Below are 25416 nucleotides of genomic sequence, written 5' to 3' on the forward strand. Positions count from 1 at the left end.
TTTGGGGAATGACAGGAAAACAATAAATTATCTTGAAAATGGTAAATAAAAGGGATTAAGTTTTTATCCTGCCTTTCCTATACAAACTATAACAAGGGGTAACAAAACTGTAGATTACAAAAAGTACCATTCTATAAAATGATTCCAGCTAATAGATGAGAACAAAATGACATAATTAGCATATAACAATTTTTCAAACCCCAGTGAATTCATGGGTTCTGGCAATGAGCATCAATGGTTGCTAGCATCACAAGAAGAGACAACCAGATGTTATATACCTCCAAATGAAGACCACAGCACAACCCATAGTCTTGACAAAAGTCTTTACTCTGAGTCTGATCAAGTCTCACTATCACTCTGTCAATGTGTACAAAATCTAGAAGAAACGTGTCGACCTGCACCAGGAGCAAATTCCAGACCGTAGAAAACTCTACATTTCAAATAGCCTGGATCCTCCTACAGATTATTTGCAAGTAAAAAAGTTATAAGGGAAACCTGTAGATTAAAAGAGATATTTTTTAAGTGGCCAGGACTAAACTATAGAGTTTAAAAAGGCATTGTGGGGTGATAAAACTGTAAGGAAATGTAAGGAAGTCATTACTCTAAAGTCTAGGATTAGTGGTGTGGTACGTAGTCTATTATGGAAGTAATTCTCTGATGAAGCACAACTCACGTTATTCATGACTTTGTGGAGTCCCCTCCTCTTTAATCTGGGCTGGTCCCAAAACTTGCTTTAACCAATAGAATGTAGCAGAGTAATCCCATGCCATTCCAGTCCAAAGCCTTAAGAAGCTCTGGCAGCTTCTAGAAGCCGTAGCACTCTTGAAAACCCTGACCCACCATTTAAAAAGCTCAGTACCTTAGTGGCACCTGGGTGGCTCAGTTGGTTAAGAGTTCGGCTTCAGCTCAGGTCATGATCTTGTGGTTTGTGACTTCGAGCCCCGCATCAGGCTCTGTGCTGACAGCTTGCTCAGAGCCTGGAGCCTGCTTTAGATTATGTCTCCCTTTCTTTCTGCCCCTCCCCCACTCACACTCTGTCTCTGTCTCTCTCAAAAATAAATATTACCAAAAACAAAAACAAAAACACACAAAAAAACCCCACCTCAGTACCCTACAGGACAGACCATGTAGAAAGGCCACCTAGAGAGAAAGAAAGCCTTCCCATTTGAGTCTGGCCACCAGCCCATCCACCAACTGAATGCAGCCACAGGAATGACCACTTGTAAAATATAAGGTGTACAACCACCCAGTTGAAGCCAGGGCAGATAGCAGAAGTGTGAGCAAATTAACCGTTGTTTAAAGAGCCAGTATCTCTTGGGGGTAGTTTGTTAGGCAGCAATAGAGAACTGAAAATAGTGGTCACTGTGGGAGAAAACAAAGTGATTTAGGATTGGGATGGAGTATGTGGAAGCCTCTGGAATGGCTAGTGAAGTTCTTTCCATTTCTTGACCCTAGGTGATGGCCCCTTGGATATTTGCCTTAAAGTGATTCACTATGCTATACATTTGTTTTGTGTGATTTTCTGAGCTTCTGTTTTATGTTAAAATAAAATAAAATAAATAAAATAAAAAAAATAGCTTTAAAAGAAAAAAGAAAATCCAAATCCACATGGTTTGGCACAGAGATATTTACTCTTCTTCCAAAATTCCTTCAGACTATGGACTTTTTAAAAATTGCTTAGGAGCTCCTAGTTAAAACTCTTAATATATTCTTATCCTACAGACATAAACATCTAAATAATAGCAAGCACAGAAATATAAATTTCTTTGGGTCCCAGACCTTGCAATTTGCAAAACTGAATTAATTGCTTTCATATCTCTAAATCTTTTCTCCTGGGAGTGAGAAAAACTATGTATACAAAACTATGTATACTATGTATACAAAGAAGAAGAAGAAGAAGAAGAAGAAGAAGAAGAAGCAGCAGCACTTTTATAAGCTGGCCTGCACTTTTTTATTGGCAGCAACTTGCTAGTCTCTTTTTAAAATGAATTTTCCAGTTTCAAAGGAGAAAATCTGTATTGCATTTGTGTGTGTGTGTGTGTGTGTGTGTGTGTGTGTGTGTGTGTGTTTTAGTTTGGAACTGTTAGAACTTTAGCCCTTGTGTCCTATGTTTCTCTAAAGTGCTTTAAACAGACTGTAGCATATGAATTCTGTTTTTTATTCTTTTGTCTTTACTTCTGACTTCATTTTACATTTACCAGTGCACACTGCTGCATGTACCTTTCTTCTTAGAATGATGTCACCTAGCTTTGCTGACAAAAAAAAAAAAATTAAATTAAATTAAAATATCTGGGGCACCTGGGTGGCTCAGTTAGTTGAACATCCAACTCTTGATTTTGGCTCAGGTCATGATCTCACCATTTGTCACGGTCTGCCCTGACAGCGCGGAACCAGTTTGGGATTCTCTCTCTCTCTACCTCTGTCCGTCCTCCTCATGAGTATCCATTCTCTCTCAAACTAAACATTTTTTTAATTAAAAAAAAATAAAACCATAAAATACCTAGGAATAAATTTAACCAAAGAGGTGAAAAATCTATACACTGAAAACCATAGAACGATTATGAAAGAAATTGAAGAAGACACAAAAAAATGGAAAAAGATTCCATGCTCCTGGATAGGAAGAACAAATATTGTTAAAATGTCAATACTACCCAAAGCAATCTACATACTCAATGCAATCCCTATCAAAGTAACACCAGCATTCTTCACAGAGTTAGAACAAATAATCCTAAAATTGGTATGGAACCAGAAAAGACCCCGAATAGCCAAAGCGATCTTGAAAAACAAAATCAAAGCAGGAGACATCACAATCTCATACTTCAAGCTATACTACAAAGCTGTCATCATCAAGACAGTATGGTACTGGCACAAGAACAGACACATCAATGGAACAGAATAGAGAACCCAGAAATGGGCCCACAAACGTATGGCCAACTAATCTTTGACAAAGCAGAAAAGAATATCCAATGGAATAAAGACAGTCTCTTCAGCAAGTAGTCCCTTCAGCAAGTATCCTAACTGGACAGCGACATGCATAAGAATGAACCTGGACCACTTTCTTACACCAGACACAAAAATAAACTCAAAATGGATGAAAGACCTCAATATAAGACAGGAAGCCATCAAAATCCTCGAGGAGAAAGCAGGCAAAAACCTCTTTGATCTTGGCCACAGCAACTTCTTACTCAACACATCTCCGGAGGCAAGGGAAACAAAAGCAAAAATGAACTTACTGGGACCTGGTCAAAATAACAAGCTTCTGCACAGCGAAGGAAACAATCAGCAAAACTAAAAGGCAACCGACAGAATGGGAGAAGATATTTGCAAACGACATATCAGATAAAGGGTTAGTATCCAAAATCTATAAAGAACTTATCAAACTCAACACCCCAAAAACAAATAATCCAGTGAAGAAATGGGCAAAATACATGAATAGACACTTCTCCAAAGAAGACATCCAGATGGCCAATTGACACATGAAAAAATGCTCCCCATCACTCATCATCAGGGAAATACAAATCAAAACCACAATGAGATACCACCTGACACCTGTCAGAATGGCTAACATTAACAACTCAGGCAACAACAGATGTTGGCGAGGATGTGGAGAAAGAGGATCTCTTTTGCATTGTTGGTGGGAATGCAAGCTGGTGCAGTCATTCTGGAAAACAGTATGGAGATTCCTCAAAAGCTAAAAATAGAACTACCCTATGACCCAGCAATTGCCCTACTAGGCATTTATCCAAGGAATACAGGTGTGCTGTTTCGAAGGGACACATGCACCCCCATGTTTATAGCAGCACTATCAATAATAGCCAAAGTATGGAAAGAGCCCAAATGTCCATCGATGGATGAATGGATAAAGAAGATGTGATATATATACATACAATGGAGTATTACTCGGCAATCAAAAAGAATGAAATCTTGCCATTTGCAACTACATGGATGGAACTGGAGGGTAGTATGCTAAGTGAAATTAGTCAGAGAAAGACAAAAATCATATGACTTCACTCATATGAGGACTTTAAGAGACAAAACAGATGAACATAAGGGAAGGGAAACAAAAATAGTATAAAAACAGGGAGGGGGACAAAACAGAAGAGACTCATAAATATGGAGAACAAACTGAGGGTTAATGGAGGGCGTGTGGGAGGGGGGATGGGCTAAATGGGTAAGGGGCACTAAGGAATCTACTCCTGAAATCATTGTTGCACTGTATGCTAACTAATTTGGATGTAAATTTTAAAAAATAAAATAAAATAAATAAATAAATAAATAAATAATCTGATTAGGAGATTAAAATTCACTGCCATAATTCACACTGGGTATTTTGTGAAATTTTCACGGTACATTTATTTTAATTGGATTAGAAACCATTACAAATTGAGCTCTTGCTGTTGCACTTTCTACCTGGGAACCCAGTTCAGAATTTCCCAAAGATTACAATAGAGTACAACTACAATCAATCAGTTCAGTAGTCCAGCAAAAATAAATAAAACAATAAAAAGAATCACCATTGTCATTTTAGTAATTACCATTACTACAGCACCATTGATGGTGTAGTCCTCTCACTGCCAGTGTCCATAGAAAAAAAGAAATGTTTCATTGAGACCAGATCTTGATTCAGTGTCTGACTCTATGAGGTCCATCAAGGCATGAATTGGAGCCCAGGAGGGAAGGTCACTGTTTCTTCCACAAAAATAGGAGAATATGTTAATTTGTCTCAGTCTAGTGTTTATTTTTGATGATTTTAAGAAACTCTCAATTCATACTAAAGAAAGACTAAAGGTAGTAGAAAGTTATTGTTGCCACTAGAAATTACCAATTGGCAATAGTTTTCCTAATTAGAAACTCCTTCTAGCTTTGTCAGTAGTTTGGCATGCATTTGGCATGATTTTTTATCAAAATATAATGTGATCAGCATATGTTTTTGTGTTATTTACACTGGGCACCCTCTCCTTCTTTCTCCCATCCCTGCTATTCCCACCTGGGCAGCTGTAATTCCTCACTTCCCAGGAGAATCCATTCCCTTCTACAAATTAAGAACTAACACCGATACTAATGGCAGAATCTTTACCGACTTCCTACTTTCTTCTGATTAATTTTTCTTAAAGGGACTCAACAAGGCAGCACTTAGTGTGCTGGTTATGACATTTGGGGGCACAAGTACTAGAGACAATCAGAGTAAGATGTGTCTGTGGAATATAGTAACACAGATAACACTGGCTTAAATAAGATAGAACTTTATTTCTCTCTTATGAAGGCTCAGCGCTGGTATGGAGGTTCTACCACGTGAACCTAGGCTCCTTCTGTCCACTGACTCCATGCTGCATGAACTCCTTCTTAAAAGGACACCTCATAGTGAAAGATGCTGTTCCAGCCACCATCACCATCTAGCCAATAGTATGAAGGAAAGGACACAGAAGGGCACACTCTTTCTCTTTAAAGTTACTTTCTGGAAAGAGCATACAACATGTCTACCTATACCCCTTACCAAAATTCAGTTACATGACCCCATCTAGTTGAAAAGACGCCTGGGAAATATTTTTACTCTGGAAGTTCACATGGCCAGCTAACATTTAGAAGTTCTAAAGAACTTCTAGAAGTTTTTTTTTAAGTCTATTTATTTTGAGAGAGAGCAGGGGCTCATGGGCAGGGGAGGTGCAGAGAGAGAGGAAGAGAGAGAGAATCCCAAGCAGGCTCTGCACTGTTAGTGGGGGAACCCAATGTGGGGCTGGACATGGTGCTCCACGTGGGGCTCCATGCGGAGCTCGAACTCACGAACCATAAGATCATGACCCGAGCTCAAATCAAGAGCCAGTCGCTTAACCAACCGAGTCACCCAGGCACCCTATAGAGGTTCTATTATTTTTAAAAGTAAGGAAGGGGCACCTGCCTGGCTCAGCTGGAGGAGAATGCGACTCTTGATCTCAGAGTCATGAGTTCAAGCCCAACATTGGGTGTAGAGATTACTTAAGTAAATAAAAACTAAAAAAAAAGGGAAGAATGATATTGGGGGATAACCAGCACTCAACCCCTACTCAAAGAGGATTTAGTGTATTACACAACAAAAAGTACGCATGAGCAGGACAGAGAGGCGATCAGCAAGGTGTGCCCGGGCTCTAGCTTCTCTTCTCTGAGACAACGTTGGCCTGGCAGTGCTCCAATGGTGGCTATGTCTTTGAGCTAGCTCCCTTCCTACTTAGTTCCAGGCATCACATTCAAACACAACAAAGTCCAAAAGAAGAAGGAAAGGAAGAATATGTCTCAACCCTTTGTCTCCTTTTAAAAAGGGAAGAAAACTTTCTTAGAAACAGCCAGTAAACCTCCCTTCAAGCCTCACTGGCCACACTGCATCAGAATCCCATGCCACATATAATCACTGGCAAGGAGAACACAGCACCGTGATAGGCATGGGCCAATCTGCACCCACCCCTCAAAAGCCGTAAGTGGGGCTAGCCTCTCTGGGACACATGGCTTTACAGAGGGACATTCAGTCCCCAAATAAAAGTGCGGTTCTGTTTGAAAGAGGAATGGGGGGAAGATGTTGGGTTGATGTCTAATTGTGCCTACCCACGCTCCATATCCTAATTACCCATGACAATATACTGCCATTTCTAGCAAGATAAACTGGACTCTCAGATTACACTGTCATAATATCCATATAAATCAGACCAGTTCTTATGCCCGTCTCCTACCCACAAATTACGACTGAAGAACAGGCAAATGTGTAGACTAGTACTATATACATCTAGATTAAGTAGACTACACACATGTACAGTTCTCCCTATCTTCCATTCATCCTGTCTGTGGAGACATCACTCCAGACACTGTTCTGAGCATAAATTTCATATACTGCCACCCATGTGAACCCTTACGGTACAAGTATGAGAAAATCCCCCTATGAGAAATACAAGTTGTTTTTAAGCTGAAACTCATTTTCTTTATAAGCATCAGATCACCGATAAGCATTTCACTGGAAGCCATTGGGCCCTTACGGGTTAACTGGGACGCACTCTGCAGTAAGTCTAGGAAAAGAATGGTTTTCCTGCCACTTGCTGCTACCAGGCCTCCACGTGTCTGCCAGTCCCCACCGAGACCCGTGTCTCCCACAATTCTCAGCTGTGGCACTGATTTTCCAGTACTTATTCTGACTCTACACAAGGATTTAGGAGGGAGTTTTCAGGTTCTTTTTTGTTTTGTTTTGTTTTGATTCATTAACAATCCAGTGGCAATTTTTAAATTTTTTTTTCAACGTTTATTTATTTTTGGGACAGAGAGAGACAGAGCATGAACGGGGGAGGCGCAGAGAGAGAGGGAGACACAGAATCGGAAGCAGGCTCCAGGCTCTGAGCCATCAGCCCAGAGCCCGATGCGGGGCTCGAACTCACGGACCGCGAGATCGTGACCTGGCTGAAGTCGGACGCTTAACCGACTGCGCCACCCAGGCGCCCCTCCAGTGGCAATTTTTAAAAGGAAATATAATTATTTCTCAAACAGGAAGGCATTGTGTGTTTTGAAGCTATAGTTCATTTTTGCATATCAAAGTTTAAAAAGTAAAAGGAAACGTGGCATAAAGAGAGCAAAGTGCCCTAAGTTGATCACCGGTGCCTGGATAATTTATGAGCTTCCTTTCTCATTGAAAGAAGACCCTTTTAAGTCAGTGCTAAAAGCAACACTGAGGGCTAACAGATAACATTGTCCCTATGATTACAACCTGGTCTTAGAATTATTTATTAATTGAAACATCGTATCAAGTGAAATTACTGAAAGTTTCCAGAACCAATCCTAAAAATGTATTCTGTGCCAGGAAACATGAGTGTGGTAATAATTTTCAAAGCATCTTTAGAAATGAAGTAACTCCTCAATACTTCTGATATCCCTTCGCCTGGAAATTCACTAAATCCTAAGAAATAATGTATTTTCAAAACAACCATGTGATGAGCATCACTGTTAACACAAAGTTTCGATGCACACAAACTGAACGGCAGCTGTTAAACGATTTGTCTAAAAGCAAATGCTGATTCAGACTCATTAGCATACCAGAAGTAAGCTGCTGATAACACATACAAGATTAAGTTAACAAAACTGACTCCAAATATACTGACTAGTTATTCTCCATATGTTAGCAAAGTTTATCAAGCTTCAAGGAAAGTTATTGAATCAGCTACAGGGGCTTTCAAATCTATAATATTTCACTGGCAGCTCCTTTATGAGAAATAGGTCATAAAATTGTATTTAAACCTTACTGTCATATTTTCGATTGTTCTGCTTATAATTAAATCAAAACTTGAGAATATTTATGTATATATGTATATACGTATATATATACATATATACATGTGTATATATATGTATACATATATATGTATGTATATATACACACATATACACACATATGTATGTGTATATATACACACACATATATATGTGTATACATACATATACACACATATATGTGTGTGTATATATATACACATATATATAATTTTTTTACAGGGATCTGAGGCTTCAAAACCATCAGGAAATCACAGCCTCATGACCTTCATGTGCTCATGCACTAACAATTCACAACACCATGCATTTTTCCAATGCTCTTTTCTCTTTTGGCAAGACTAGTATTCTCAAATGAGGCAACGTCTCATTTTCTCTGGAGGTATTCTAACTTAACTCTTCTCTTCCCTCTGCCTGTACATAACTTGAAAGTGTCCTCCCAAAGAATAAGGAGATAAAATTGAACAAGACTTGTGGATGTAATGACTGTCATACACTCTGCTATAGTTTTATGCATTCAGAACATATTCATTATAAGTTCTTTCTGTGCACTAGCCGTCTCATACTTTTGTGAGGGTAATAATTTAAATTCACAATAAAATAAAAGGGTAACACATTTTCTTTTCACATGAATACAAGGTTTGCACCAACTGTCATGACCATGAAGTCTTTAAGAACATTAATCCCTTACATTGCTGGACTTCCGATGATTACTGTAGATGGCCATGATTCAACTTTAGGTGTCTCTAAGCTTTGCAGTGAAAGGAAGTCTTATAAAATAAATGGCATAAACATATTTTGCAAATAACTAAATGCAAACCCCTCCTCACTATGTTCTACTACATTGTTCTTTCAGTCCCTTACACACTGGTGAAAATAAGCACATGGCCAAATTTGTAAGACTAAGGCAGCCTTAGTTTAGCTGTTTAACTAATATAAATAAGCCATCCATCTTTCTCCCATTTTAAATAAACTACAGCAAAGGAATACTTGACCAAGATTTATCCCCTGACAGAATGGGCTGTCGATGATCCTCTCTGCCTCCACAAGCACCAGAGCAGGAATCTGGAAAGTCAATTACATGGCTCTCAAGTGCCCTGATTTGATATCCTTTTAAAATGATTTTAAATGTTGTGGTGACTGAAAACAAATACGGAATAAGGACACTAAATAAGTGCTTTCCTATCAGGAAAGTTCAGGGGGCCAGAAAGAGAACTTAAACAGGAAGAACTTAACCATTTCTTTACAGAATTAGGGTAAAACGTACAGTTCAATACTTAGTTTAGAAGGTATTTCTAAAGCCAGAAAAATACTAAATTCACAAGATAACTAAATAGGTAGTGGTTGTGGGCAAGGTTTGCTGCAGAATAGAGAGATGGGGTCAAATACACCCAGGAGATAGAGTCACGATTTTCTGCAGTTTCCATTTAGTCTGGGTTTTTGTTTTGTTTTCTAAAGTTTTTTGTTGCTGTTGTTGGGTTTGTGTATGTTGTTGTTTTGTTTTTCCGCCTCAGACTCTCCAGTGAGTCACTATGTCTGAAAGTCTCCCCAAATGAATTTCTCCCCATCTATTACTTTAGCCAACTGTTACAAAATATGCCAATGTTCCTCTTTTGTTTCCCCCCCACCTCCCCCGTCTCCGGAGAGGGAAAGAAACCGTGTAACCTGGGAGCATAATGACACGGTCCTTTCTGCCTCTGATGAAATCATCCACAAGTGATCTGAAGTTCCAGTGAAGAGATGTGGCCGACGCCGCGTTTTACACAAACAGGCCAACGTTACCAGGAGGGAAATTCTGCTGTATAGGCCGGGAATCCCCCGGGAAGTCTCCAGAAACAAGGGATATCCCCGTGGCTCTCTTTGGGCAAGTTCAGAAAGAGCCCAGAACTGAGGCGAGGGTGAGGTGTTTCTGGGCCAGGTGCTGATCAGACCCCAAGGCGGGCTGAGCGGAAAAAACGGGGTCGCGCCCCCACCCCTCGGCCTGCACCTGCCTCCCACCACGGTGCCGCGGCGCTTCCCAGAGCATCCCCCGCCGGCGGGCCCCCGGCCGAAGCGCAGCCCCGCCCGAGCCCAGGCATGCGGCCCCGGAGCTGGGAGGGAGCTGGCCCCGCGAGGCGCCGTGCGCTCCCGAGGTCCCCACGCCCGCCGGTAGCGCGCCTCAGGTGGAGGGCGGGTCCGGCACCGGCTGGCGACGCGCCCTCTGGGGTCAGGGTCAGCGCGGCGGTGCAGGTCCCCCCGGGCGGGCGCCCCGCCCCCGGCAAGCCCCCCGCGCGCGCGTACCTCGGATGTAGGTGCACTTGCCCTCGTCCAGCAGGCTGGAGGCCGAGCCACCCATGGCCGCGGTGCGCGCGATGCACCCGGGGCGACGCTGACGGCTCCCGTGGGCGCCCGCTGCTCGCTCCTGGAGGTTGCTGCGACGGCGAACCCGGCTCTGCAGTTAAAGGACAAACTTCCTCCGAGAGGCGCCGCCTTCTGGGGCGCCTCCTCCAGGTCCGCGCGCGCCCTCTGAGGATCTGTGGGCTGGCCTGGGGGCTGTCTTCCCGCCCTGGCTTCGCTGGGGAGCTCCGAGGGGACGTCCAGTCTGGCAAGACTGCCCGCTGGTTCCTTCTCCTCGCCGGCCTTTGCTTCTTTCCCCGGGTTATGGGCAGCCGAGAAAACACCGTGGGGTAAGTGCACAATTTCCCTAGTGACTGGAAACCTCTGTGAGCTGGAACCTTCGCCACTCACATGTCACGAGGTGGAATTAAAGACGTTGCTTTGCACGCCCTTTGGTACTAGAAGCAGCAGTTCGCAAGCATCACCTAAGAACTTGTTAGAGATGCAAAATTTCAGCTCCCCCACCCCTGTGTACCCTCTAAACACACACACACACACACACACACACACACACACACACACACACACCGCCCCGGTTAGAAACTCCAGGAGTGGACCCAGCAATCTGTGTTTTTCTCAGGGCATTCCAGGTAATTCTGAGGCCTGCTAAGGTTTGAGAACCGACAGTAAACTGTACCTTCCTTCAGCCATGATGTTAGACCAAGGAGTGGGTGGGGAATGAAGGGAAAAAAAGAAATAGAAAACCAGGGAAAACCTAAGGCTGGGTCCTGCAATATGTTCCTAGTCCTGAAACTTCTGAAAACCCCATCAGAGTCTGTTCCTACACCTTTAGGTCCAGTTCTTCCCCTCAGCAAACTGGAAATAGTTCATCAGAAAGGGCATCTAGTCTTTTCCCACAACCACTATTTAGCTTGGCAGCCTCTCCCAAATAAGACTCCACTGGGGCAGAAGGGTCACCATGCATTTCTTCCTATTCTTAGTAATCAGAGTTTCAGTGACTCCTATTGACTTAACCTCCAAGGTCGAGTGGCCTGTACACAGAAGAACCAGGCCTGAGCAGGACTCAGAGGCTCTGCCCTCAAAAGTAAATTAACTAGCATTTTAACACAAAGATTTCTCACACCTCACACCCAATCTCTCTCACCCTACACTCATCCTTCAATAAATCCTCTCCTTTCTGCTTTCAGAATATATCCAGTATCCAACCATTTCTCACCCCCCCACCCCCCACCCCCCACTGCTGTGACACTCATCATTTCTCACATGGATGATTACACTAGCCTCCTGACTGGTCCTCCTCCTTCAGAGAAAAAGCCCCAGTCTGTCGCTGACACCAGGCCCCCCTTCCTCTCTGCCCTCACCTACCGCCACTCTCCCCTTTGCTCTCTGGTTGGCCCCACTGGCCTTTTTGCTCTTCTAGGATACACCACCGTTGCATGTGCTCTTGGTTTGCCTGGGATGCTCTTCCCTCAGATATTCACCTGGTTCACTCTCTAAGTCTCTCATTTTATTCAAATCTCCGCTTAAATGCTTAACACTTCAAAAGAAGCATTTTTTTTTTGCCCCATTTATACACCAGCCCTCATCTCTCTCCACTCCTTACTCCACTCCACTTCATTATTATTATTCATTTCACTTAGCATCATATGATATGCTTCTTTATCTGTCCCCACTGAAACGGAAACTCCATAAGGTTGGGGATTTTCTTTGTTGATGTTGTTTCTTGTTTCTTTTATATGTATATTATTATTCATTTTTTTTCTTTAAGGGCAGGGATTTTTGCCCATGTTCTCTGATGTATCTCAAATGCCTAGAACAGCACCTGGCATATAGGTGTTCAATAAATAACCATTGAATAAGTGAATGAGTGAAATATATAATATAGAATCTGGACTCAATGAAAGCTGTGAATCTCAATGAATAAATAGCATTTCCAGGTAACTACTCAATAATTTAAACTCTTCAATGTTCAACTTTTTTCTCAATATTTTAAGTTAGCTCTTAGAATTAAGTATATCTTCCCAGGGTAGTAATATCTTTTCTTGTATAAATAGCTATAATTGTGCATCAGAATGCTGTTATTGTTGTTGAAGAAAACTGATTTGGATCTTCTGCCAGAGTGTTGGCTTGTCACCTCTGGTTTGGGAACAATCTGAGAAAAGACTGATTATTCTCGTCTCTCCTTTGTTGCTCATTTGTAGCACTCACAGATGGAACAGGTAAGAGGAAGGATTTGTATGTGTGTAGTAGCAACAAGCTTTGTAATCACAGTCTCAGCCTCAAATCCTAGCCTGATAACTTAGTCGCCATGTGACCCTGTCAAAGAGCTTAACTTACTTGTTTCAGTCTCTCTACCTATTAGACGGAGCTTATAACACTTCCCTTATGTGCTGTCATCAAAATTACATCTGATCAGGTCTGTGAAACACTTAACATATTCCCAGGAACATAGTAAGTGTTCAATAAATGGAAGCTAGGATTGTTATTATCAGTAACAACAAGACTGGTCAAGGCAGCAAGTCTTTAGAGAAAGTGGAATTTTAATTAGACCTTGCAAATCATTGATATTACCTTAAGAAAGAACTTCTGCTCCCATTTTTTTTCCCCAAACAAATAAAGCTCCTTTTCCCAAACCAGTTTACAGGAAAAAATAAGGAATTCATTATTTTAGTTACAGTATTTAATATTTGCAAATCCTATGTGGGCACCATTTTATTAATCACACACTAAAAATGAGTCTCCAAGCAATTCAATAACTTTATGAAGCAGAGTCAACTTCATACGATTCAAATCAGCTAGTTTAGAAAATTTCCTATGCAATGTTAGTTTTTGTACTACATTAATGTATTTTGTATTAAAATACTCTTTTTTTATTTAAAAAATTTTTTAAGTTTTATTTAGTTATTTTGAGAGAGAGAGAGAGAATGAGCAGAGGAGGGGCAGAGAGAGGGAGAGAGAGAATCCCAAGTAAGCTCCGTGCAGTCAACGTAGAGCCTAATACAGGCCTTGAAGTCACAAACCGTGAGATCATGACCTGAGCCTAAATCAAGAGTTGGATGCTTAACCAACTGAGCCACCCACGTGCCCCTGTATTAAGATACTCTTAAGACCACTTCTTTCAGGTCAAGAGCACATATTAAAATGATTACCCTTGAAACATCTTAATTGAGATATAATTCACATACCATAAAATTCACCCAGTTAGATTACCTTTTTCAAAGGAGCAAATTAGATTAATAGACATTTAGTACCTTTATTTATTTATTTAAAAACATTTTTTTTATGTTCATTCATTTTTGAAAGACAGAGAGAGACAGCACACAAGCAGGGGTGGGGCAGAGAGAGAGGGGGACACAGAATCTGAGGCAGGCTCCAGGCTCTGAGCTGTTAGCACAGAGCCCGATGTGGGGCTCAAAGTCATGAACCATGAGATCATAACCTGAGCCGAAGTTGGACGCTCAACTGACTGAGCCACCCAGGCGCCCCAACATTTAGTACCTTTAAAATGTGCATGTATTCGGGGATTCTCTTACATGTCCTAGAACTATGAACCCCTTATTTGCCATGTTCTCATTTGAGTAAGTGACATCTCTCTATGTGGGCATTTAACTGCCTGCACAGCAGGGACAATCTCACACTTCTCTGCATTTCCCCAGGGAGCCTGTACTGCTGTGTAATGTAGGGGCAGGAGCTCTGTAATTACTTGATTGTATGAGAAACACACATGGTAGGTCGTACAAGTTATCTAGCTTCATCTTCGCAAAAACTGATTGAAGTAGGCACGTTATTATCACCATTTTAAACACGAGAGAATCAAGGTTAGGAAGTTTAAGAAATCTGGGGTGTCTGGGTGGCTCAGTTGGTTAAGCGTTGGACTTTGGCTCCGGTCCCGATCTTGTGGTGTGTGAGTTCCAGCCCCACATCAGGCTCTGCACTGATAGTGCAGAGCCTGCCTGGGATTTTTCTCTCTCTCCTCCTCTCTCTGCCCCTTCCCCACTCTCTCTCTCAAAATAAATGCACTTAATTTAAAAAAAGAACTTTAAGGAATATAGCAAAGGTCATCTGTCACCTGGGTTTATCAAACTCCAGAATTCACCCACTTAACTGCTGTACTACCACTTTTATATTAAATCTTTTGTTTATTTACATAAATAATCCAGGTCTTACTATAAAAAATTAGAAACTATTGACAAAAAGAAAAAAGGGGGGGAAAGCATGCAAATCCCAACATCAAAATCTTTAGGTAATCCCAATCACCATTTTGGTATAGATTCCTACAGATTTACACAACATAAGTGCAACTCTAATTTATAATTATATAAAAACTTACTTATAGTTACTTAATAACCAAAATGAGGTGATGCTCTTTATATATTCTATAATCTGTGTTATAATTTTTCATTTGGAGTTTTTCCATTTAAATAAATGTCTAGATCTAGGTCAATAATAGTTCATTGTATAAATGTAACTTAAATCACCTGTCTAGCAGCAATGTATGCATGCTTGTTTCCCTACTTCTCAGTCACATTGGGTATTTTCATATCTTTTTTTAATTATCATCATTATTTTCATTAGTCATTTAAAAAAAATTTTTTTAATATTTATTTATTTTTGACAGAGTGAGAGAGACAGAGCATGAGCAGAGGAGGGGCAGAGAGAGAGGGAGACACAGAATCCAAAGCAGGCTCCAGGCTCCGAGCTGTCAGCACAGAGCCCGACGCAGGGGGCCGAAGGTCATAGGACCTCAATAGACATTTTCCAAAGAAAATATATAGATGGCCAACAGACACATGAAAAGGTGTTCAGCATTACCCATTACCAGGGAAATGCAAATCAAAAGCGCAATGATATATCAGCTCATACCAGTCAGAATGGCTAGTATCAAAAAGACAAAACAAGTGATGGTGAGGATGTGGAGAAAAGGGAACTCTCACGAACTGTTGGTGGGAATGTACAAACCATGAGCCAAAGTCGGATGCTTAACCGACTGAGCCACCCAGGTGCCCCTCATTAATCATTTAAATATTTGGTAATTTAGGAGCCAAAATAAGTATCACATCCTGTGATTGAATTATGAAATGCTTAAAGAGAAAGATTCATTGTTTTTCCATGGACTTTCTGGCTATACAGGTTATTCTGATACTTTTCTGTTTTTCTATTGATTTTTTTAAATGTTTATTTATTGGTTTTGGGAGAGAGAGAATATGTGAGCATGCACACGTACTCAAGTCGGGGAGAGGCAGAGAGAGAGGGAAGAGAGAGAGAATCCCAAGCAGGCTTCTCGCTATTTGTGCAGAGTCCTATGCGGGACTCGAACCCACAAACTGGAAGATCATGACCTGAGCCAATATCAAGAGTCAGTTCCTTAACTGAGTGAGCCACCCAGGCACCCCTTTATTTTTTATTCTTATTGATTTGGAAGAGTTTTTTATATATTAAAGACATTGACCCACTTAGTCTAACACACATTGCAAATTAAACACATTTTACTTATTAAATGTACTTCCTTATGTTCTTTATTCAGTTATCTTCTTTGAAGATTGGCCAACCATATGTAAAATCAATTACATTGGTCTTCAGCACCCTCCAATCTTCCCTTAACATTCCCTTCTCATTTTTTTTTGTTTAATATATATATTTTTAATGTTTATTTATTTTTGAGAGAGAGACAGAGCACGAGCAGGGGAGGGGCAGAGGGAGAGGGAGACACAGAATCTGAAGCAGGCTCCAGGCTCTGAACTGTCAGCACAGAGCCTGATGTGGGGCTCGAACTCACGAACCGGAAGATCATGACCTGAACTGAAGCTGAATGCTCAACCGACTGAGTCACCCAGGCACCCCATCATTTTCTGAGGAACCTCCATGCTGTTTCCCACAGTGGCTACACCAATTTACATTCCCACCAACAGTTCATGAGAGTTCCCTTTTCTCCACATCCTCACCATCACTTGTTTTGTCTTTTTGATACTAGCCATTCTGACTGGTATGAGCTGATATATCATTGCGCTTTTGATTTGCATTTCCCTGGTAATGGATAATGCTGAACACCTTTTCATGTGTCTGTTGGCCATCTATATATTTTCTTTGGAAAATGTCTATTGAGGTCCTATGACCATTTTTTAAGCTGATTGTTTCTTTAGTGTTGAGTTGTGTAAGTTCTTTATATATTTTAGACATTAACACTTAATGGATAAATCATTTGCAAATCTCTTCTCCCACTCACTGGGTTTCTTTTTTGTTTTGTTTATTCCTTCTGTATTGGTTTCCTTTGCTGTGCAAAAGCTTTTTATTTTGGTTATTTTGGTGTAGTGCCAGTAGCTTATTTTTGCTTTTGTTTCCTTGTCTGAAGAAACATAGCCATGAATATGTTGCTAAAGCCCACGTCCAAGACATTACTACCTATGTTTTCTTTTAGGAGTATATGGATTTAGGTCTTAACATTTAGGTCTTTAATCCATCTTGAGTTTATTTTTGTGTATGGTGCAAGGAAGTGGTCCAGTTTCATTCTTTTGCATGTAGCTGTCCAGTTTTCCCAGTATCATTTATTGAAAAGACTGTCTTTTCCCCATTGTATATTTTTGCCTCCTTTGTTGTAGATTAATTGACTGTATAGGTATGTGCCAACGTACTTTTCAAATATGAATCATCACAATTTTATATAGCTCTCTAGCATTGTGTAATATCTTAGTCATTAGAAGTACAAGTATTTTAACAGAAACTAATGAAGGCTTAGAACTAAGGATGACAAACTCTAGAACCAGGGGGGGCATTTAGATGTTTAGGTGTCCATCTTCAAATGTGACAAAGACCAGACCAACACAGTTGCCCTTGTATAAGCAATAACCTATTATTGCCATAGATAAGCAGATTCTGCTGGTTCTGAAGGCAAGACTCTAAACTCCCTTGTACTTGGGCAAGGTGTTAGTTTAGTACTAGTGCACAAAGGGAAGAGTGCCACCTGCTGGACCAGCAGTGATACTCCGTGTGGGGTGAGGGCTCCATGGCAATGAGGAAAATGACAGACTGGTCCAAATCAAATTCCTATGCTTGCACTTAAATTAGTTTACCAGTCATTTGGCATTATTCACCTATTTCTTACAAAGTTCTTGTGCTCATATGACAAATGAATTGCTTTTCCAGAATTTTCCTGTTGAATTTATTTGGGGTGCTAATTCTATTATTTTATTATATAAGCTTAAACTTACTGCTTATAACACACATTCTGACAGTAGTTATAATCTATTTTGTAAAGCAGCCTTTTGATTTTTTCCTCTCGGAGTCACAGTTCACTCTTTATAGTGCAAGTCACGAAACACATTAATTCTTCTAGTCAGGTACCAATAGTTGTGAAAAATAATATTCCAGGGCTCTGACTTCTATTCTGGTGTGCTTGAATGGAGAGATGGGAGGAAGAATTGGCGAGGCACCCCAAGGGGATGCAGGAACAGTGGGACTGGTCCATTAAGTGGGGAGGGGCACTACATCACTGACATCGCTTATCATTTCTGTATGTGATAATTTAAAAAAATGAAAACTGACTTAGTTTTATTGCTTTTCTGTTCTCTACAGACAACGCACCCCTTATGACCTGAACCAAGGGCAGACCACTCACACAGCATCCCCCTGATTCATCCCCAAATATTTGCACTCGTATATCGTATGGGTAGTAGGGCAGAGATGTCCAGATTTATATGCCTCGTGTATGGAAAAAATACACGATGACTTACACGTGATTAAAGCAGTCTTCATCCATGATGCATTAAATGCCTTCTTATTTTGACACTGAGGCAATTATTAGTTCATTTAGGTTGCAAATGATAAAACTATCATATTAAATACCTTAAAGTGAATCTATTTAATCAGATTACATCCTTTTAAAATTTAGCTAATATCAGCTCACTGAAGGGATAGCAGTTTTGCAGGAGAAAAGAGTAATCTAGGAACATGAGGGCCTTTAAAATATATTTGGTTAATCTGTTTCCCAACTGGGAAGATCAGGATCTTGCCCAGGATTATTCTATTAGCAACTACTGAAAAAGACTGTTTATTTCCCCTAAGGTTGATGAACTGGGAGGATAGTAATCCTGAGCTGCTACCAGATATTTGTCTACCAAAAGGAGAACCCCTGATTGAGAGAAAATAAATCTCAGATGACATCACATTCATTGAGTCCTGGTTTGCACAGTTCTGTGAAACAATAGATCCTTCCCATTTTTGTTTGTTAAACAAATCTGAACTGGATTTCTGTCCTCCTTCCTAACCAAAACCATTTTGACCAACATAAGACCTTAAATGTAGTGCTTATATGCAAGAATAAAACGTGATATAGCTATACTGTATCCCTTTGTAGAATAATTAAAGCAGGTATAAGTAAGCATTACTTTCTATGAGTGATTTGCGGTGTATGCCAACAAACGGCAGCACAATATATAACAATTTACTTTTCTCAGTCATTTCTTATTCTCAGTAGTCAGTTTTGAAAGTGATTTATTTTCACTCTAGACATTTGATTAATTACTGGCCCTACATATACACTAATTCCAATTCAGATTTAAGATTAGCTGTCTCAAATTTTGACATGAGAATTAACAGTCCTTCTGCACTTCATGACCTGAATATGTATGAATATAGTCCCTTATTACTCTCATTTTATTCATTTTTTTTAAAAACTTAATTCATAAAGTTTGAAATTTTAGTGCAAAGCATGCTGCAGTTAAATTGGGAAGCATGGCAAAGGTTGGATTAGAACCAAATCAGGGGCTCCTGGGTGGCTCAGTTGGCTGAGTGTCTGACTTCGGCTCAGGTCATGGGTTCTAGTGCTGTGTAGGGCTCTCTGCTGACAGCTCAGATCCTGGAACCTGCTTCGGATTCTGTGTCTCCCTCTTTCTCTGCCCCCTCTTGCCTGTGCTTTGTCTCTCTCTCTCTCTCTCTCTCTCTCTCTCTCTCAAAAATAAATAAACATTAGGGGCACCTGGGTGGCTTAGTTGGTTAAACATCTGTCTTCAGCCTAGGTCATGATCTTGCTATTCCGGAGTTCAAGCCCCACACCAGGCTCTGTGCTGACAGCTCAGAGCTTGGAGTCTGTTTTGGATTCTGTGTCTCCCTCTCTCTCTCTCTCTCTCTCTCTCTCTCTCTGCCCCTCCCCCACTCACCTCTGTGTCTCTCTCTCTCTCTCTCAAAAATAAGCTTTAAAAAAGTTTTTAAAAATAAACATTAAAAAAATTTTTTTAAAAGAACTAAATCAGATTGGCAGAAATTCGGCAACCTTAATAGCTTTGTTTTACATGGTGCTATTAAAGTTATAGCCACATAAATTCTATCACTTAATGCTAGAATTCTTGGAAATTAACTACTGGAAGAGCAATAATAAATTTGAGGGAGCCCAGGGTAGATAAACTAAGTAATACTAAGAAAGTGAAATATCAGTAGAAAACCTGCTGGAGGACAAGGATAGTCTCAACTTTCTGAGTTTGTTTGTTGAGACTGATGCGCTATAATTTTGATGGCTATGACTTGACCTCCGGTGCCTACAACAGTGCCAGGCTTATGGTCAGCACTCAGTAAAGGTTTGATGAATGAATGAATAAATGTTCTACAATAGATACAAATCTTTGGTGCAATAAGGTTTTTCCTGTAATTGCCATAAGTTATAAGGCATAGTCATTGTGGACTGAGCCAGATGGAATTTCAGGTGACCTTTCTTTTAAAATTTCTTCATTGTATGGGCACCTGGCTGGCTCAGTCAATAGAGTGTGCAACTCTTGATCTCTGGGTTGTAGGTTCAAGCCCCACATTGGGTGTGTAGAGATTACTTTTAAAAAATCTTTAAGGGGGCTCCTGGGTGGCTCAGTCAGTTGAGTGTCCAACTTTGGCTCAGGTCATGATCTCATGGTTCATGGATTCGAGGCCCGCATAGGGCTCTGTGCTGACAGCTCAGAGCTTGGAGCCTATTTCAGATTCTGTCTCCCTCTCTGTCTGCCCTGACCCTGCTTGTGCTGTGTCTCTCTGTCTTTAAAATAAATAAACATTTAAAAAAATCTTTAAGTAAAAAGTTTCCTCATCTTAATATTGAAGGAAGTGAGATCAGAAGAGGTAAAAATGATTGCCCAAAACAGAGATAGGAGTAGTAAATCAGTTACCAAACATTTATGGAGTACCCACTACTAGGTAAATGTTTGGCATTGTTTCAGATAATGGACATACAGCAGAGCCTAAGACGTCAAGGTCTCTGCCTTCAAAAGAGCTTATATTCCAGTGGGGAGAGAGGATTAACATGTCCATGAGTAAATAGTTTCAGGTCCTGATAAATGATGCCATGAAAACACTAATATAGAATATTGTAGTGGAGAATGATGGAGGGTGGGAAGAGACCCATTGAGTTAGCATATTGCTCAGCACGGGGCTCTCTAAGAACTCTCATGTGAGCGGAGCTTTGAGTCATGAGCACATATCCATGCAAATGTATGAAGGAAGAGTATTCCAAGTGCAAGTGCAAAGGTCCTGAGATGGGAACAAGCTTGGTGTGCTTGACGGGGGAGAAAAACCCAGCTATGCTGTTTCACCTGGAAGGAAGAGAGGATAAAATGGACTGAGATGAGGTTAGGTGTAGAGGAAAAGGAGTTGGGTTTTATTACAGAGGGTGATGAGACACTGTATGGAAGGTTTCAAGGAGAGGAGTCATATAACCAAATTTTCATTGTAGACAAACCACTCAGGCTGCTATGTGGAGAAGGGGCCAGAGTGGGAATGAGGGGAGGCTGTGGCCCCTTGGAAGGCCGTCCTGGTAATCCAGGCTTGATGGTGGTCACTTGGACTAGGGTGTAGCAGTGGACAGGGGGCCAGTGGCCATGCTCAAGCATGTTTTGTAAGCACCTGCAAGACTTGCTGATAGATGCATGTGGGCAGTTAGGAAATGAGTGTGCCATGTACAATGATGGGGAAGACTGGGAAGAATTAATTGGGAGGAAAGGGGAAATGAGTAGTTCTGCTTTGGACATGTTAAATTTGACATTTTTTTTTTTTAAGTAGACTCCATGCCCAACATGGGGCTTGAACTCATGACCCCAAGACCAAGAGTCACGTGCTCTCCTGATGGAGCCAGCTAGGTGCCCTGGTTTGACATTTTTATTAAATATTGACATGGAAAATGCCAAAAGGTCATTGGATGAATAAATTTAGGCCTCAGGCTAGAAGTCAGGAGAGGAGGTATGGATTTAGAAATCATCAGTAAATAGGTGAAAATTAAAGCCATGATTCTAGAGGAAAGTGGAGGTAGAGAAGAGAGAACTGAGGCCAGAGCCTGGAGCACTACAGGAGGCCTGCAGGAGGAGGGGGAGCTGGGAGAAGGGCTGAGAAAAAGCTACCAGGCAAGTCAGGGGAAAATCAGAAGAGTATGGCTTCCTGGACGTTGAAGCAGGCAACCTTAATAAGCACTCTTTCTCATTGATATGGGGGTGGGAGAATGGGGGGAATGAAAGCCTGGCTGGAGTATGGAGGTTAGAAGGGGAGATGAGGACAGAAAAGCAGCATGGCTTTCAGAGTGAGGAAGAGAGATGGAATTGTGGCAGGAGTGGGGATGGAAGGCCGAGAGACTGCTAACGGAAACAATCCAGTGAACGTGTTGGTAAAGGAGAGCAGGGGAATAGCCATGTGGAAGGACTGGCCTGGGGCCTTGGATAGAGCAGGGATGCCTCTCTCACTGTAACTCAAGGGAAAGACAGGTACCTGGGTTCAGATGCAAGTGGGCTGCAGGATTTGGTGAAGAGCTGGAGTAATTCTTGGCCATTTTCCATCGGTTTTCCCAAATCCTACTCCAGGGTATAACCACACAGCCTCCATTAGACTTCTGAAGGTGTAACTCCTACTTTTAACTGATTTGCAGTATGAAAATATCATCTAAGTTTAGCGGTACAAAAAATCATTGTCTAATTAAGTGGAATTCTTGTAATACCAAGCTTATTTTGAGTACAACGTAAAAGAGACACAGCCCTTAGTTTTTAGTCTGAATAAAAGAATAGAGTTAACAAACAGAAAAGTGGAAGGAACCTAGGTCCTTGAAATCATTGTTGAACCGTTGAATTAACCAACTCTGGAATGACCCTACCACAGATTTCTTTTATGGGAGTTAATAAACATACTAATTACTTAAGCTGTTTTGTTGGTTGCCACTTAGAGCTGAAAGCATTTTAACTGGCACAGAATTTCATTGAGATACATGGTAACCATCTGGAAAAATAAAGCTCAAACTTTACACAAAAATTGACAAATCAAAGTATAATTTAAAAAGTACTGGCAAAGCTATGCAATTCCTTTCCAAGTATGAAACAAAACCTAGAGGCCCCATGTAGATGGGATAATTGTTGAATAAACCATTATGATTTAAGACATATTGCAATGTTGATATGGAAAAAAAAGAGGATTCACAACATGTACATGCTACATACACTTTGTATAAGATTACAGCTCTATGCCCATTGGGTTTGTTTTTTATTTTGCTATAAGGTTCTTCGATTTCTGATTCATTTTAAAGACGTTGATTTAATTATCAGTATAATGCAACATTAAAAAAACCCTCAAGGCCATATAAGGAAATACTGGTAATCAAAAGACAAATGAAAAGTTGGGAAATTTTGCCATTTGAACCTGGGATTTAAGGCTAATTTTCCTAATAAAGAGTTCCTTTAAGCCTATTAAAAACACCACCACCAAATAGGAAATGATACAGGATATGAATAGTGCATGTTGACAAATGAATGGCTCTTAAATATATGAAAAATGCTCAACTTACTCATAAAAAGAGAATTTCACATTAAAACTACACGGAGTTACTATTTCTTGGTTCACCTTTTCAATTGGGGAATGTGTGGGAAACAGGCCTTCTCATAAATTGCTGGCCAGAGTGCAAAGTGATACAACTGAAGAGTAATTTGACAACATCAATCAGCATTACAAATGTGTCAACTCCTCAAGGTAGGAATTCCACTTTAGGAATGTATCCTATTGAATTATTTGTATACTTATAAAATGATATTTGTAGAAGGTTATCCTTTGTAGCATCTCTGGTCCACCAAGGGTCCAGTGAAATAAATTTTGGAGCAGTGATAAAACTGAACACTACTGTAGCTGTAACAACAACAAAAAAGAATGAAAATTTCCTTTAAATTCTGGATGCCTCGCTGGTTCAATCAGTACAGTATGTGACTCTTGATCTTGGGGTGATGAGTTTGAGCCCCATGTTTGGCATAGAGCTTACTTAAAATGAATGAATGAATGAATGAATGAATGAATCTCAAAAAAAAAGGAAAATTTCTTTAAATTTTGTTATGGAAAGATCTTCATGATTTAGTGTTAAGTTAAAAGAAAAAACCACACCAGACACAATATGTATAGTATGCCATCATTTGATATAAAAAGTATGGATAAATATATGTACATACTTGTTGTATATACATAAAATATCTCTGTAAGAATATACAAGAAACTAATAACATGGGTTACCAATGGCAATAAGGTTGGGACAGACAAGAAAAGAAAAAGACCTTTAACAATTTATTCTTTTATAAGTTGGATTATAAAGCATATAAATATATTATACATTTTTTAAATAAATTTTTAAACACTGCAAATTATAAAAACTAAATCTCTGGGGCACCTGGGTGGCTCAATTGGTTAAGGGTCCACTTCAGCTCAGGTCATGATCTTGCAGTTTATGAATTTAAGTCCTGCATTGGGCTCTGTGTTGAGCCTGGAGCCTGCTTCAGATTCTGTGTCTCCTCTCTCTGCCTGTCTCTCTCTCTCTCAAAAATAAACACTAAAAAAAATTTTTTTAAAGAAAAACAAAATCTCTTATTAAATACTCAAAATTTGAAAAAATAAAATTACTTTTGTAAAAACAAATGTTTGGGAAGAAAGTCAAATGTCCAAAAACACCTAGAATTTCCTAAGTGGTGAGAACGATAAAGGTGTCTTTTTTTATATTAATGAGTAACTTTGGAAAGCCCTAGGTAACCAAAGGATGGGACTGGTTGCCAGGGGAGTCAACCCTGTGATCAGAAGGTCCCACCCTCACCACCACCCCCCGACCCCCCCCCCCCCCCCCGGCCCCTCCACACACACTCCCATCCTCCTAGGTTGGGAGGGAGAGGGACTGGAGATTGAGTTCAATCTCCAGGGGCCGGTCAATGATTTAATCAAACATGGCTATGTAGTGAAGCCTCCATTAAAACCCCAGTGGAGAAGGCAGAGAGCCTTTCAATCAGTGAGCCTGTGGACATGCTGGGAAAGTGGTGGGCTCTGGGAGGGCCTGGAATCTCCTGGCGTTTTCCCCATGCCTTGTCCTATGCATCTCTTCCAAATTAATCAAACCTAAGGAAAGGGTCATGGGAACCTCTGATTTAGAGCCAGAAGTACAGGTACCAATCTGGATTAGAGATTAGCTTCTGAAGTGGGGGGTGGAGGTGGGGTAGTCTTGTGGGACTGAGTTCCTAGCCTGTGGAATCTGATGCTATCTCTTGGCAGACAGTGTCAGAGTTAAGTTGAATGGTAGAATGCCCTGCTGCTGTCCCAGATGTGTGGGGAAACCCCTTCCCACATTGAAAATGGGTCCCAGAACACTCTTCAGGGGCAATCAGAAATAGGCAGGTGTCCCAACTATCTGGCATAAATATTTGGGGACCTTGGTCCTGTACCCTCTGACTCCTTCACTCTACTTATTTCTTGTTCATTCACTCCAATTGTCTCTCCAGTCTCAGTGCCTCTAAATAAAGCTGCCCCGATCACACAAACCTTAAATAAGCATAAATATAC

At 40.7% G+C, this 25416-nt stretch overlaps 2 protein-coding genes across 2 annotated transcripts in view; one reads left to right on the top strand and one right to left on the bottom strand.

Moving 5' to 3' along the window:
* Positions 1 to 10696, bottom strand: part of NIBAN1 (niban apoptosis regulator 1) — a 158980-nt gene extending 148284 nt beyond the window's left edge. Inside the window, exon 1 of the mRNA XM_047076900.1 lies at positions 10555 to 10696. Coding sequence (XP_046932856.1) covers positions 10555 to 10609 — 55 coding nt within the window. The 5' untranslated portion in view covers positions 10610 to 10696. The remainder of the gene's footprint in view (positions 1 to 10554) is intronic.
* Positions 10697 to 10924: 228 nt separating this feature from the next.
* RNF2 (ring finger protein 2) overlaps positions 10925 to 25416 on the top strand; it is a 95896-nt gene continuing 81404 nt past the window's right edge. The window contains exon 1 of the mRNA XM_047076903.1: positions 10925 to 10940. The gene's annotated coding sequence lies outside the window, so the exon portion shown is untranslated. The remainder of the gene's footprint in view (positions 10941 to 25416) is intronic.

Source organism: Lynx rufus, unplaced genomic scaffold (genome assembly GCF_022079265.1).
Source record: "Lynx rufus isolate CCGP_SWC_20201006 ecotype Redwood Valley unplaced genomic scaffold, mLynRuf1.p SCAF_15, whole genome shotgun sequence".
NCBI lineage: Eukaryota > Metazoa > Chordata > Mammalia > Carnivora > Felidae > Lynx > Lynx rufus.